We start from the raw sequence: 16,744 nt of genomic DNA on the forward strand, positions 1-16,744 counted from the left end.
TTATCGAGATTTTAGAAAGCAAAGTTAGATTTTAGTAATTGAAGATTAAGAACACGAAGAGTAAATATTAATCAGATCTTATCACTACTACAAAATAACACATAGAATACTGTTAAAACGAAGCATAGAATACGGTTTTGCAGCCGTACTCTATAAGGGGGGTTTCCTATTCGAACATGTAATACAATACGGTTGTAAAACCATACTCTATAATCATCATATAGTACGGTTTTCTAGATAATACAGTACGGTTGCAAAACCGTACTCTACAATCATCATAAAGTACGGTTTTTTAGATAATATGATACGGTTGCAAAACCAATACTCTATAATCATTATAAAATACGGTTTTAGGGTTTTTTAAAAATAGCCTTATTCTTTAACGAAACACATAGAATACTACTTTTTCAATGTAACCGTACTCTTTTTAAAATATTTTAAACCACAGTTTCTTATTGCCTAAGGACATTCTAAATAAATATATTTCATAAATTAAACATAATAATTACAGTTTTCTATAAAAAAACATGTCTATAAATAATTTATACACAAACATATCATGAACAATCAGGATGTATATAAAAGTCAAAATAAAAGCATGATTAGTCATTAATTTCTAAAATTAACAATATCCAATTCAAACATAATTTGCAATAATCCAAATTTGTCCATCCTAATCAACAAAAGTTAAATATATAAAAAGACAAGATGCATCTGGTAGATGTGAAACTCCATAATTTCAGCCACATACCTGCCACATAAGAGAAGAAAAGAAACTAAAAGTTGCAACTAATGGAAAAAAGAGAACATATAACTTTCATGAGAAAAAAAAGAGATAATTGCAGGAAATAGCAACATAGTTTCATTTATTTGTTTATTAAGACATCCTACTATCATTTCTTCCTATTGTTATATATGACATAATAGCAAGATCCTCCAAATTCAAAGTTTTTTTTACAATATATATTTTTCGTAGTTTAATGTCCTAATAAGATAAAGATTTGAAAGTACGATGCTACAATAGGTTCATTTTTAAAAGTACAATGTCTTCATGAGTTTTTTTAGGTATAATGTTGTATAAAATTAAATGTAAGTGCAATGTTATAATAATCAAGTACATTAAAGTAAAATGATTTAATAAAAAAATTAGGTAAGAATAACTAACCTTTCAAAGGGGAACTTGACTCAAATACTTACTCTCGAACCTTGAACTCCACATAACGATGATTTCATTTAACACCCAATCCGGAAACGGATTTTTATCGTTCCAGTTGCTCTATATATAAGTTAAAAAATAAATTATAACTTAATAAATAATTTTTAACATATTAGACAAATTGCACAAAGATTTAAGATACATACTTTGTTTGGGAATTCATATTGTCGAGTCAACACGAACTCAAACATCCATCTCATGACATAAAAACCGCACTCCCAACCTGATGGTTGTTGGTTGCACTACAAATTTGAACAATAAAGGATTAAAGAACTTTACTTTGAACCTAGGGTTTTGATCCAATGATGGAACAGGTTCCGTGTTCCAGGTAACAGTTTTTAATAAAAAAAATTAAGAAGAAGCAGGTTCAGGGTACCCATGAAGTACTTTTTACCTCAACAAGTGTCCAATTCATTGGATGTGTTGTCTCGATATCTTCCTTAAGACTTGCAACAGCCCTAAAATGAAGATTAGAAAAAAATAAATAAATAAAAAGCCATAGAAAGAAATAACAGTCGGAAATACAAAAAGATTTCTTACTCTTCAACATATTTCACGACTATGTAGTTCTCCACGGCCTTTTCATTCGAATTTTTTAGGGAATCCAAGATATACCTTGTGCCTTTGTTAGGGCAGATTACTAGCAGCGTCCAATGTAATCTAGTAATGTTAATACATTTAGTATACACAATAAAGAAATAAAGCCAATAAAAATGAAAGCAGTAAGATTAAATACCCTTGCCAATAGGGTGCGACAAAAAACTCTTTGTCTTCATGGACGCGCATTGCATCGACAATGTAACTTACAACACCCTCACCATTTGACTCGCATATTGTTGCCTGAATCTCACTCGGGGAAATGAAAGCACATTTGTTCACTTTATTCCCACCATGTGTTTCAAGCATTGAATGTAACATGCTACAAACCAAAAAATATACATTATAAATGTAAATACTATAAACAAAAATAATTTGAACATTGTTGTTTGTACTTACATTTGAAACCAAGTTATGACACTAATATCAAGCCATTGTTTATTCAACAGGCGTAAAATCTCCTCGGGGTAAATGTATGTTTCAATTTTCTGAGCTCCAAGGATCCCTGGTTCGGCTTCAACATAAATCGCATCACCAGGAGCTTCACGATTCATCAAACGTTTATACATTCTTCTCATGACCAAGGGCATTTTTTCTAGCTCGACTTGCTTATTAGAAGTATGTGGTATCAAACTTTCTTTTGCTGGCTTGGTCTTCTTCATAACACCCTTTGAGATTGCTGGCACACTCGTGGTTATGCGAGGTTGCTTTGTTTTTGTATGCACATTAAAAAATTGTTTGATTATCACACATTGGTACAATTTAACATATATGCATATAATAACTAATAAGGTTTGAGAAATTACCGGGTCGGTAGCTACCGGTAGAGAGGAACATCTTTTATCTTGTTCAACATTTAGCTTGACCTGTGAGGGCTGTTAACAAGTTAGATGTTTGCACAACTATTTATTACTCTAATACTAAACAATGTTAACGATAATTCTATGTACCTGAATGATCTTAATTGCATTCCTTGGCCACTGAACTATACCATGAAGCGCCTCATACAGCTTACTCGCTTCTTCGGTCGAGACAGGAAGAGGGATACAATCATATTGATCATAGATCTTGTCTATGGATACCTTCAAATGATTTGCATTTAAAGGAACTGAATGTATTTGTCCATTCCCATATGGAAAGACCATCCCTTTTGCACATTTCTGGTTCATCGCGCCGTATGGTATCATTAACTCGCAAGCAGTAGGAGTCTGCAAACATATAATGTACATGTTAATATATGATCAAATATCTTGTATATAAGAAAAAAACAGATGATTACCTTTATCCCATCCAACTCATCTGATACAGTAGAGACGACACTATTTTTCTTCAACACCGGACTGGTAATGTGTCTGCCTTCATTTTTTGAGAGAAACCGATGCATATATGTTTTCATCTCTTCAATCTGAGCATTCATCTCTTCTATCTTGGCTTCCATTTTGGCCTCCATCATAGCCTCTACCTCGATCCTCATCTTCTCCTTCATATCTTCAAAGGTATTTTTATCATGGCTCTTCCTTTTTTTCTTATCAACCCTAGGCATGGATTGTCTCAAGCCAACATTGTGCCCAATAGCCCTCGTACGACCTGGATGCTCGGGTCCTAACACCTCTGTAAGCACATCTTCTCCAGGTCCAGGAAACCAATCTCCATGAGATAATTGGGTATCTTTTTCAATCTGTTAGTCCAAATAAAATTGCAAGGGTAGTTAAATTCTAAATAGTTTTAAAATAAATGATAACATTACAAAATGAATACTTAACTTACCAAGTCAGATGCCAAGGGGTAGAGATTAGTAGGTAACGAGTACATCCCTATGGGATCACGTTTTAACCTAGCAAGGATAAAATTCCTTGCACGTTCACTTCTTATATTATGGAACTCTGTTGAATTACCAGACTCCATCTCCTTTTCCCATTGAGGTTTCATACCACGATAACCACGTGGGCCTATCCGTGGTGGATACTTATTCAACCTTGCAGTCTCTGTAGCTTTGCTGCTTATTTCCTGGAAAGAAGTAGCAGAATTAGAAACATTGCAATATCCTATTATCATATAAAGAGGGGTAAAGTGAGCTAAACCTGGAAGCTCGGTGATGTTTTGAGTTGAACAAAAGCGTTCCATGTAGGCTCATCCAGGTATGGATATTCAGGTACTGGATTTCTACCCTTCTTTAGGTATTCGGTAACAAGCCTGCTCTTGTAAGCCTTCCATGCCTGATTGCAAATTTTTAGTACCTGTTTTTTGTGGCTATCATCTTCCATATTCCAATGTTTCTGTTTTTTTTACAATATATATATATATATATATATATATATATATATATATATATATATATATATGAATGTATCAATTAAATGAAAGTACAATTAACAAGATCACACAAATACCTTAATGTTTAACCACAGTTCATCAACTTCAGCCTTAGGAACTTCATCCCAACGCAATATGAGGATAGAAATCCTCGTCCTTACCATGACTCCACAATAATTGCTAAACTGAGATTGGGTAGCTCCGATATTTTGCCTAGCTCATCAAATTCAATTTCCAAATCCACTTTGTTTCTCGGGTTTCCCCTTATCAGTGTCACACTTCTTTTTTTCCTTTGTGGTTGATCCATTGTATGCCTACAAAACCAAGTAACATAATTTCAGATATGCATATTAAGGAAGTTATTGTTAATGTGTATTATGGTGAAGAAAAAGACAGAAGTTGAAATAGGTGTATGATGATGATTGTTGGCTTCTTCAAATTGAGAAGTCAGCATGCTAACTTCAGTTAAATATCCCCAGAACAAGATATTTGTTAGGAAAGTTTGTGAATCCTCATTTTCTGTTGATTCTTCTTGTGTTTGACGAATTTCAAACAAATACTCAGACTGAAATTTCAATCTGATCGGAAACAGGGTTTCTGCACATAGGGCAAGTTGAATGTGAATGAAACCACATATCAATGCATCATTCAACATGAAATCCATGGCTACAGTAGAATTCTGAGTTTTTTCTCCTTCATCGAGCTCTAATATACAAACAATACACGGTAATCCATCTTTGAAGTCATTTGGGTCGAACCGGAATACCAATTCTCATTTATATTTTCTGTAACAAAATACTACATCGCTAACTTGAAAGTGCGAAGTTACAATTTGTTATATGCACAGAAACCAGGAAAGAAAAGAACTTGAAAAAGTTTGATAGTATGACACTAATTTGTGCCTGTATCTTGGGTTTCGTTCACGAAATGGGGGAAAATGATGATTAGAAGAATTACCTGTTCTCACAAATCGATTGAACTGCTCTTTGCTTTCGTCACTGTGGTATGCTCTTCGATGCTCTCAGAGAATTTTCTTTGATCCGTCAACTGCATTCTCAAGTGTTAAACCCTAAAATTGAATTTAGCGGGGAAAAATGCGCGCCTAAAATTGCTCCTACCATGATCTAATGGATCATGGGGTACTGGTTTCTCGAAAATTAGCAGTGTTTTCCTCAAAATTTTGATCGTGGAGCAACTGGAACTCACACCCATTTTTATGTGATATTGAAAAGAATATTAGGATTTAAGAAAAATTATGAGTACCTTTGGCATATAACCATCGGTATACTCATAATAAATAAAGGTGTTAATTAATGATTATAAAAGTAATAAATATCGTAAGTGTACGTTTTCCTTTTTTTTTTTCTTTTTTTAATAGCCAAGTAATCCTTATACTATATCTATAAATATTAATATTATAAAGGTATACATACATATCTACATGCATACACATAAATATTTATAGCGCTTTTTTAACGTAGTTTACTAGTGTAATGAAAATAATATAATATTTTAACCAAAAATACTAGAATTATTTATAACTTACCAAAATTCTAAAAATAATTTGAATCATGTTCAAGCATCTTCCATTATTTTCCATTTTAATGTCTTTTCTCCTGACGTGTTACTACAAAAATACAAATTGTAATAATTGTTATTATAAAGTACTAAAAATTTATAATCACTTTTTTTAGTTTCACGACAGATAAATAGTTTATTACCTTACTTGCTTTCCGTTTGCGTTTTTTTGCAATCCATAATCCTTCATTGTGATCTGATCTTAAATAAGCAGTATCATCAATATCGACATTTGTAGATGGGATACCGATAGAAAATGGGGGTAGTTCGTCAAACTGATTGTATTCTTCCTCGTCCACTACATTTTCAATGCCAACTATACGTCGTTTACCATGCAAGACAATCTGCCATGTCGAATCTTTTGGGTCCTCCACGAAGAATACTTGGGTAGCTTGTTTTGCTAGGATGAATGGTTCAGATGCATAACCGTCTGTGGAAAGATCAACAAGTGTGAAACCGTCGTTGTCAATTTTAACACCTTGTCGATTGTCGACCCATTTACACTTCAACATTGCTATAGCAAAGGAATTATAATTCAATTCCCAAATTTCTTGGATGACACCATAATAAGAATTTTTAGCGATCCTCGACCTTGTTTCATGATTTGTGCTATAAAATTCTGTCGATGATGCTATTAGCGTAACCCCGCTATTTTGATGCGTAGTTTTATCATCTTGCTTCTTAGTATAAAATGTATACCCATTAATGTCGTAGCCTTGGTATGTTGCAACAACATGTTGTGGGCCGTTCCCCAACTCCACTACTAACGGATCCATGTTTTCTCCGCCATAACTTTGTTTCACCTTGTCTTTCAACCATTGTGAAAAAGTTTTATTATGCTCAGTGGTCAACCATCTATCATTCTTATTTTTATTATTTGCTTTTAACAGTAACTTGTGCTCATTTATGTATGGAGCAACCACTGTCATGTGTTGTAAGACTGTAAAATGTGCAATGTGGAAACTGTTTCTGTCTGGAACTACCATCTTCAATCCAATTGTCCCAACACCTTCAAGTCTTCCCTCATGTCAAGAATGTGGAACCCCTATACTTTTCACACCTTTTAAATAGCTTGTACAAAACTCAATTACCTCTTCTGTAGCATATCCTTCAACAATACTTCCTTCTGGTCGATGTCGGTTCCTTACATACCCTTTTAAGAAACCCATATATCTCTCGAATGGATACATGTGTCGTAAGAATATCGGACCACAAGCCTTAATTTCTCTTACAAGATGGGATATTAGAGGAACCATGATATCAAAAAAGGAAGGTGGAAAATATATCTCGAGTTGGCAGAGAGTGATGATAATATCACGTTGCCATGAATCTAACACCTCAGGGTTAATCACTTTCGAATGAATCATGTTAAAAAATAAACAGAGCTTTGTGATTGCATGTCGGACACCGTCTGGCATTATTCCACGAATTGCAATGGGAATCATATGTGTCAACAGAACATGACAATCATGAGACTTCATACCAATCAATTTCAAGTCTTTCATCGACACCAACTTTTTAATGTTAGCAGAATAGCCGGATGGGACTTTCACCCCATGCAAACATTTACAAAATTTGGTCTTCTCGGCCTTAGACATGGTATAACAAGTTGGTGGTAGATACGTACGCTTTCCATCATTCTTAACAGGTGCAAGTTCCGGCCGAATTCCCATTTCGACCAAGTCTTCTCGAACATTGATACCATCCTTCGTTTTCCAAGGAATATTCAATAACAAGCCTATCAAACTTTCAAAAACATTTTTCCTAATATGCATCGGATCAAGACAATGTCGGACTTCCAGGTGCTTCCAATATGGCAACTCCCAAAAAATAGACCTCTTCTTCCAAATATTTTTTGGGGGTTTTTTACAACACTTTCCAAACACAGTGTTCAAATCATTAACTCGTGATAATACATCTTCTCCCTTCATTGGTGGTCTTGTCACTCTGTCTTCAATTTTACCATCGAACAAATGTTTTTGTGTACGATACACATGTTTTACTGGAAGGGACCTTCTATGACCCATGAATACATTCTTCTTACAATTTGTTAACCATAACGAGCATGTGTCATCTTCACAAATAGGACATGCCTTTCCTCCTTTTGTAGTATATCCTGACAAGTTTCCATATGCAGGAAAATCACTTATGGTGCAATAAATCATCGCTCGAAGTTGGAAATTTTCCTTCATGTAGGCATCATATACTTCTACGCCCGAGTTCCACAATTCCTTCATATCATCAATTAATGGAGCCAAATACACATCAATATCGTTCCCAGGTTGCTTTGGACCTTGAATTAGCAAAGTCATCATGATATATTTTCGTTTCATGCATAACCAAGGTGGAAGATTGTAGATGCATAGAAGAACCGGCCATGTGCTATGGCGACTACTCATGCTTCCGAACGGATTAATTCCGTCCGAACTAAGTCCAAACCTTATATTTCTAATCTCCTTACCAAATTCTTCAAAATTAGAATCAATATTCCTCCATTGTGGTGAATCAGCAACATGTCTCATATTTTCGTCTATCGTACGATCTTCAGCATGCCAACGCAATAGTTTGGCTTCTTTGGCATTTGTAAATAATCGTTTAAGTCTTGGTATGATAGGAAAATACCATAATAGTTTTGCAGGGCGGCCATTCTTTGTCACATCACTATTTTTTTCTATTTCGCTTTCTCGCTTATACCGTGATGTTCCACATGTAACACATTCATGTAGGTCAGCGTACTCGTTTCTATAAAGGATACAATCGTTTGGACATGCATGTATTCTTTCAATTTCCAAGCCCATTAGGCACACCAGTTTCTTCGCTTGATATAATGAAATAGGTAACTCATTTTGTTCGGGAAGCATTTCATGCAATATCTCTAATAGGCTTGTGAAACTCTTATCACTCCAACCATTGTTTGCTTTTAAGTTAAGCAACTTTAGCACGGCTGAAAGTTTGGTAAATTTTGTACATCCAACATACAATGGTTTTTCAGAGTCTTCAAACAACTGTTGGAATTTTTGATGATCTTTTTCTGCAACATTATCCTCCAGATCATGCAACATGTCATCTAAACCATCACAACTCTCACTATCCAAATGACCACCAGCCTCATCATGACTACACTCTGGAGCAGTTATATCATTATCAATTAACAGTTCACCATGTCGTGACCATCGTGTGTACCCACTCATAAACCCCTCACATATTAGATGTTCTTGTATTATTGAAGAATCATTAAACTTATGACAATTTTGACACTTTTCACAAGGACACCAGATGTGACTTTCTCCTTTATTCTTCCGATCATCCTCAGCTACTTTAAGAAAATCAAGCAAACTTGCCAAATATTTTTTGCTAGCACGTGGTATTTCATACATCCAAGTATTGCGATCCATCTGGAATTTAAATAATAAATTAACAAGCAATATGATGCATGCATAATATACAAAATGTTATTCCAAGTGGCAAAAATGCTAAACCACTTTTTTAATATTTTTTTTGTCTATGTAAAGATGAATTAAGATATTGACTACTTAAGAAGAAACAAATAACATTTCACTTTCACTCTCCATATTTGACTAAAATAATCAATTGTATCTTATGGAAAACATACATGACTTTATTCTCATTTATTTAATTCGAATTGCATCCTATAAACCATGTCCATTTTAACAGGTTATTATGTAATGGAATACATAACTAAATAAAAAACAATGATATCATATATTATTATTATTATTATTATTATTATTATTATTATGTTTAACAAGTAAAAAACAAAATAAATTAAACAAATACAAAAATGCTTCCTGAAAATAGGGGTCAAATAATCTCACTATTATTTTTATTTATATTTTAAATTATAATCTTTTCTTAATATTAATATATGATTTTTTTTTTTACTTATAATATATTATACTAGGCCTTCTGGAGTACCGGCAACGAACTTGGTCGTCGTCTAGCTAGCTACTAACCACGAATATGAACACAACCTTGATCCTCTCATTGTGTTGACCTGGAGCCACAATTGTGGTCTCTCGTGCTTCCCGCCACAACCAATCTTCTTCTCTATTCCTCTCTTCTTCTCTGTTGCAGGTGAAATCGACCACCACCACAATCACAGTGTGATGAGTATACCAAGTTCATTATGGAAGGAATGTGGAAGGCGATGATGCTAAGATGGTGGTGGGGGTGATGGTGGCGTGTAATGATGGTGGGTAGTGGTGGTGGGTGGAGGTATAGTGGGTGGTAGTGGTGGTTGGCGGGTGGTGGTTGCATGTGGTGGTGGTAGTGGTTTCAATGGGTGATGGGTGGTGATATCAATGCGTGATGGGTGGTGGTGGAGGAGAGTTATAGTGATGAGTGGTGGAGGCGTGTGGTGGTGATGGATGGTGGGTGGTGGTTGTTTTGGTGTATGATGGGTGGGGTGGTGGTGGCGGGTAGTAGTGATAGGTGGTGAGTGGTGTAGGTTAGTGGTGGGTAGTAGGTGGTGGTGGTGGTGTATGGTAGCTTTGGTGGGTGATGAGTCTAGTGGTGGTGATGGGCGATGGAGGTGGGTGGTGATCGGTGGTCGGTAGTGATAGTGGTAGGTGGTGGTGGTCGTAGTGGGTGGTGGTGATATATGGTGGAGGCAGGTGGTGGGTGGGGGTGGTGGTGATGTGTGGTAGAGGCGGGTGGTGGTGATGGGTGGTAGGTGGTGGTAATGGCGGCTGGTGGTCATAATGATGGGGGGTGGTAGTAATGGGTGGTGAAGGTGGGTGGGTAGTGGTAGTGGTGGTGGTGGTGGTGGCAGGTGTGTGGTGTCGGTGGTAATGAGTGATGGATGACGGTTGCGGTTGACTGTGGCAGGGGTTGATGATGGTGGTGGGTGGTGGTTTTTGTGGGTGGTGGTGGTGATGGTTGGTGGTGGAGGAGAGTTATGGTGATGAGTGGTGGAGGCGTGTGGTAGTGATGGATGGTGGGTGGTGGGTGTTAGTAATGGTGGTGGGTGGTGGTTGTTTTGGTGTGTGATGGGTGGGGTGGTGGTGGCGGCTAGTAGTGATAGGTGGTGAGTGGTGTAGGTTAGTGGTGGGTAGTAGGTGGTGGTGGTGGTGTATGGTAGTTTTGGTGGGTGATGAGTCTAGTGGTGGCGATGGGCGATGGAGGTGGGTGGTGATCGGTGGTCGGTAGTGATGGTGGTAAGTGGTGGTGGTCGTAGTGGGTGGTGGTGATAGATGGTGGAGGCAGGTGGTGGGTAGGTGGGGGGGTGGTGGTGATGTGTGGTGGAGGCGGGTGGTGGTGATGGGTGGTAGGTGGTGGTAGTGGCGGCTGGTGGTCATCATGATGGGGGGTGGTAGTGATGGGTGGTGAAGGTGGGTGGGTAATGGTTGTGGTGGGTGGTGGTGGCGAGTGGTGGTGTCGGTGGTGATAAGTGGTGGATGATGGTTGCGGTTGACGGTAGCAGGGGTTGATGATGATGGTGGGTGGTGGTGGTGATGGTTGGTGGTGGTGGTGATGGTGATGGTTGGTGGTGGGTGGTGAGTGGTGTTGGTTAGTAGGATTTTGATTTTTTTACTTATTTTTTATTTATATTAAAATTATTTGATGATTTTAATATAAAAAATCATTATGGTCAAAATTGTTTTCATATATATATATATATATATATATATATATATATATATATATATATATATATATATATATATATATATATATATATATATAATCAGTTAATTGAAACTTTATAATTTTTAAGATCTTTTTTATATATTTTAATTATTTATTTATAAATAAAAAGAGTAAGCTTAATAAAATCTATACAAATAATTAGATAGTTTCTTGTATATTCATCGTATTAATATATATTTTAAAAGATTATTTAATAATTAGTTGTACTTGTAATATAATAATAAGAATAAAATCAAAATTATATTATTTAATTAATAAAATTATATTTTTAGATATATCATTTAAAAAAAAGGGATCAAATAAATATAAATAGTTATGTCGTGATTGTGTTTCCATATATATTAATATTTAAATATATAAAGTAATAAAATAAAATATAACAAAGGGTTACATATGATATCTAAGGAGGGTACAATCAGGCGGCAAACAGAGGAGTAAAACAGATAAAACAGAGGAGTGAAACAGATAACCCTTAACAACTTTTCATTGCACAATTAAGAACTTTTGACAGCTAGCATTTAAGAACTTTTCATCTACAAAAGGAACCGATTGTTTTTTCTTATATAAAATATAAAAATAATAATAACCTTTCATCTACAAAAGGAACCGACGGAGAAGAAGTAAAGCAAAAGAGAGTCAAGAGGTGAGAGTTAGACAGCATATATACATACATCGATTCGAGAGGGAGATACCTTAAGAGAGTTCTGACTAGCGACGGAAGATGGTTTCGTTGAGCGAGTGACTGCCGACCTCTTGGTGGTGACCGGAAACGTCCAACTGTTAGTGTTTTATAGTTTATGACTTTTCTTTGATGCTCTGTCTGTCTAATTTCTTTTATCCTCTAAGGAATCCAACGGTATGATTTTTTAGTTTAGAATTTTCAAAATTTAATTTGTATGATGCTAACCCAGTCAGAAAGGAGGACTCGGTCCTCAATCAGAAGCTGTTGTATTTGATTTATCGACAGACTCGGTCCAAAGAAATCTGAGGATTCAGTCCTCATCTCAAAACCTCCTGACCGAGACCAAGCATCATCTTTTCCTTCCTTGCCCTTCTCCTTCTTTTATAAGTGCCTTCTTCTCCATCGCGTATACTCATCGACTTCCACTTCACCTGAGCATCGACTTCCACTTCAACGCAGCAGGGTAGCGACTACGAACTCCGAAATCAGATAACTTCAACCTTTTTTTCTTGTAAATGCTATTCGAAATCAGATAACTTATAATGTTCGGATCTGTTATCTACACATGGAATCTGTTTCTTGCAAAATAAATTTGAAAGCGACATTGAATCTGATTTGAACCTGTTTTGTGATCTTTCTCTAAGTGGTTATATGATGTAGACAATTTTTTGTATCACCTCTTTGTGATTAGTTCGAATATGTATTTTGTACATGGAATTTGTTAGTGTTTATGGAGTATTTAATGTTGACTGTTGAATCTGGTGCAATACCTTGCTCTTCCCTCATGCCCTGTTGCTTTTTTGTACAACTTGTTTCATATTTTGACCATTTTGTCCTTGGTACCAGTTTGGAAACGCATATGGTGCAGTTTAGTAGTGCAGGAGTGCAGGGGTATGTTTTGTTTCATCTTTTAACCATCTTGAATGGTCTTGAAAAGGAATAAGTAGTGTAGGGGTATGCTGGTCATGATTTTGTCCTTTAGTTTCATTCTAGGCCTTTTAATTTTCCATCATTTTTACTAATTAATTCATGCATCTAATGTAGGGGAAGATCTTGGAGGATTTAAAGGCACAATTACAAGTTGCTACATCATCAATTGATCCATCTTGGAATGGGTGGTTAAGGCTATTGTCCATCTTTATTGCATGATTTCATTTTCATAATACATTGACTGGTTTGTATTAAATTTGATTTTAACTTTTGTGTTAACTTTGAATGGTTTGTATTCATAAAGATTGTTATTTTTTTTGTATTGAGGAAACAAAAAAAATTAAAGATGTTTAGGTTTTTGGATCAAACAACAACCAGAAAATATGCTTGTTTTTTTAGGGATGTCTTAGAGACCAAGAGGGCAGAATAGGTATATTGGTGAAAATATGGTTTAGTTTTTTCATCAGTCGTCTCTTTATCAATTTTCATTGAAAAAACTAACAAAAATCAATTTTTAGCGCAGTGGACACATCTGACATCACAAGTTGCGAGGAAGAATGTAGTATTTTCTTGTTTTTCAATGGTGGTTTTTTGTTTTAAAATATACTTACATACTATTATATATGTTAATAAAGTACTGTTGGTTATGAAAACAGTATTCTATTTGATTTTGTACGGATTGTTTTTTGTGAACAGTACTCTATCTCTAATATGATACGGATTCTTATACAACCGTATTCTATTAAGAGTATTCTATTTGCCGCTTTGTAGTAGTGTATATTGATGAAGACTGATTACAGAATAAGCAGAAAGGATATTTGTGTTTCCGAAAGTTATCCTCTACTTCTATCCTTAGTCCCTATTTATAGGGAACATGAGTGTACAAAAAATATACTAAGTCTAAACATTACACTTCGCACAAACATGACTTAGTAAAATAACATAAAATGCAAAACTATACAAGACACTATATTTGACTTTTAGAATTTTACATCTACATTTAATTACCAAGGGATCGTTCGCTTTAACTAATGATAAGGAATCGATTACAACATTGCATATTTTACTAAATTAAATGATCGATATCAATCTAGATTATATTAACTTAATATTTGTATAAAAACCATTTGGTTAGCATGTATTAATCTACACATGATTAATCATTTAATCCTTGTCTTTATCTATAAAAAAATACATGTTCTAAAATATTAACCTTAATTTATGAGCAGACCCTTCATAAAGGGTTGGCGGTAGGAGCGAACAGGGCCCATCTTTTAAAAGAGCCCAAAATTATTATAGAAATTATTTTATTTAGAAGATAGCACAATTAATTTTCTTTCAATTATTGAGTTATTATAAAAAACTTGAAGACATTTATGTATTTTAAGGGCCCATTTTTTTCTCTCGCCCTAGGCCCAAAATATGTTTAGAACGCCCTGTTTATCAGTAAGTTATTTATAAATAAATACAAAGATGTGTTTAACGCTAGTTAAAAAAATTAGGTTTTAATTTATATTTTAGTCTATCAATAAACTATCTTAAGTAGATTACATTTATGTATTTTAAGGGCCCATTTTTTCCTCTCGCCCTAGGCCCAAAATATGTTTAGAACGCCCTGTTTATCAGTAAGTTATTTATAAATAAATACAAAGATTTGTTTAACGCTAGTTAAAAAATTAGCTTTTAATTTATATTTTAGTTTATCAATAAACTATCTTAAGTAGATTATCAAAAACTTAGTTTATGAGCTATGAGAAGATACTTTTGTGGTATTTTTATATTTTAGTTTATCAATAAACTATCTTAAGTAGATTATCAAACACTTAGTTTATGAGCTATGAGAAGACGCTTTTGTGGTATTACAAAACTCCAAATTACAAAAAAAAAAAAAAATAAATAAATAAATAAATAAATAAGCTAGTTTATCCATGCTAAACATAGCCTAAATCCTATTATGCAAAACCTTAATCTTATTAACTTATAAAATTCTAATTACATTAACGGATAATTAGATACGTCAATTTCAAGTCAAATGTTTTAACTAATAAAATAGATTAAATAAATATATGTATCTTTAAAAGTTGGCAAATAAATATATACTACGAAGGTTTCCCCGACCGTTGCGCTGGATGAAAGGTGTTATTTTTCCGTTGATACTCATTTGTTGTAGCATGCTATTTTCATTTTTTTCCTATAAAAGCACTATACTTTAAAAAATCTAACTAATTGAAGAATTATTTCCAAATACAAAGCATTGTTGATTGGTATACTTGGATAGAACTTGTCACAATAGAATGCCCTAATATGAATAAAACTATAATTACAATGTTCGACGACATTCCCAATGAAACTTCACAAGAAATTGCTTTATTGCAAATATAATTCGTTTTGTTGAAATTAAACTACATGAAGCTCAAAGTTGACACAAAATACATCTATACCATGTATACAAATTGGTGATATTCCCATATTTCATCATCGTCATTATGAGCATTGTATTACTGAAATTTTACAAAAGGAAAAAACATCAAAAACTATACAAAATAAAATGGTATATATGCTGCAGATTTTGAGTCGTAGGAATAGAGATAAGGTAGTATTCTAATGAAAGCGAATATCGTTGTTCATCGACTCTTAAATAACTACTCTCAATATATAATTATTGTTTTTTTCTATCAAGCTGATCCTAATTTCTTTATTCTGAGGGGACATCAAATGTGAAGGCAGTGAGTTGGTAGACTTGTTGCAGATTTGGGAAAATGATTTACAGGTCAAATGGGCAAAGTTGTTGTGTATTAATTCTATAAAACTGATGCAGATTTGAATAAACTCATATAATTGTGTTCCAAATAGCCCTAAATTGAACAAAATCATATGTAAATCATAAACCGATTGCAAAATTGGCACGAAATGATGTAAAATCGAAACATACATGTTCATGTTGAGGCTCAGCTGTAGCTAGATAAGCACAAACGCGCCGATCTCCGGTGAAATTAGTGTTAGGCATGAAACCACCGACGAGAATGTTCTTCTTCTCCATGATTTCCATATCAAACATATGAGCAAACGATTTGCAATCCAACACCGCAATGACATTCGGATTAGCGAGAAAAAACGGGAACAACGACGGAACAAAATGGTTGTGTGACTATGTGGGGACCGGCCTGAAGAAGACCATGTCGGGTGAGAGAGATGTTTTGGTTTAACCTGAAATGAAAAGGCTCTCCATGCTTTTCACACGTACCCATCAAAACGGTGGAAAACCACAGACAACGCCACGTAACTTCTAAGTTACTGTTTCGAGGAACAGGAGGTAAATAAGATAAATAAAGGGAATTATGTAAAACCATAGAAAACTATTGGGCTAAAAGTCCCTGACCATCAAAAAGAAGCCAGGGGGACTAAAGCTGGAAACCACAAAAAATTGGACCAAAACTGGCAAAAAGCTTAAGACATTGTGGCCAATGTCCAAAAGATAGAAAAGTGACTGTAGATAAACCCAACCACTTTTATTATAAACAAAACTGTAAATTTGGTCCCTGTGGTATTCAAAAAAACTTTGGATAGAGTCCAAAAAGTTTTCAACTTGCATGGAAGGTCCAAAATCAAGGTTTTTCTGGGTTTTTGGTCAAAAAAAAAACTTAAAAAGACGATTATGCCCTTTTGATTTCTTTTTTCCTTTTTCTATAAGTATTTTAATGCTATTTTGATTTAAAAAAATAAAAAGAATTTTCCATCCCCACCCCACCGAACACACA

At 34.7% G+C, this 16,744-nt stretch overlaps 1 protein-coding gene and 1 long non-coding RNA gene across 8 annotated transcripts; one reads left to right on the top strand and one right to left on the bottom strand.

Moving 5' to 3' along the window:
- Positions 1-579: 579 nt before the first annotated feature.
- LOC145052934 (uncharacterized) lies at positions 580-9,093 on the bottom strand. Of its 6 annotated transcripts, none has more exons than XM_079000865.1 (14): positions 5,084-5,371; positions 4,204-4,440; positions 3,895-4,089; positions 3,581-3,820; positions 3,093-3,491; positions 2,764-3,021; positions 2,620-2,679; positions 2,213-2,520; positions 1,953-2,135; positions 1,757-1,876; positions 1,611-1,674; positions 1,363-1,458; positions 1,166-1,276; positions 580-751 (listed from the first exon to the last, which is right to left on the bottom strand). In XM_079000865.1, exons 2-13 carry the CDS (start codon positions 4,288-4,290, stop codon positions 1,169-1,171), a joined length of 2,118 nt encoding a protein of 705 aa, XP_078856991.1. In that variant the 5' UTR covers positions 4,291-4,440; positions 5,084-5,371; the 3' UTR covers positions 580-751; positions 1,166-1,168. The 6 variants fall into 6 exon arrangements, 4 of the variants coding, with proteins under 4 accessions (XP_078856991.1, XP_078856993.1, XP_078856992.1 ...); XM_079000867.1 differs by having other exon boundaries at positions 2,620-2,688; positions 3,895-4,029; positions 5,084-5,370; XM_079000866.1 differs by having other exon boundaries at positions 2,620-2,688; positions 3,895-4,050; positions 5,084-5,370.
- Positions 9,094-11,835: 2,742 nt separating this feature from the next.
- LOC145052935 (uncharacterized) lies at positions 11,836-13,801 on the top strand. 2 transcript variants are annotated; one of them, XR_013684293.1, is made up of 2 exons: positions 11,836-13,416; positions 13,505-13,801. It is a non-coding gene; the product is annotated as an uncharacterized LOC145052935 (long non-coding RNA). The 2 variants fall into 2 exon arrangements; XR_013684292.1 differs by having other exon boundaries at positions 13,510-13,801.
- Positions 13,802-16,744: the final 2,943 nt, after the last annotated feature.

The sequence above is a fragment of the Lactuca serriola genome, chromosome 5 (assembly GCF_051521515.1).
Source record: "Lactuca serriola cultivar US96UC23 chromosome 5, Lser_US96UC23_V15, whole genome shotgun sequence".
Lineage (NCBI taxonomy): Eukaryota > Viridiplantae > Streptophyta > Magnoliopsida > Asterales > Asteraceae > Lactuca > Lactuca serriola.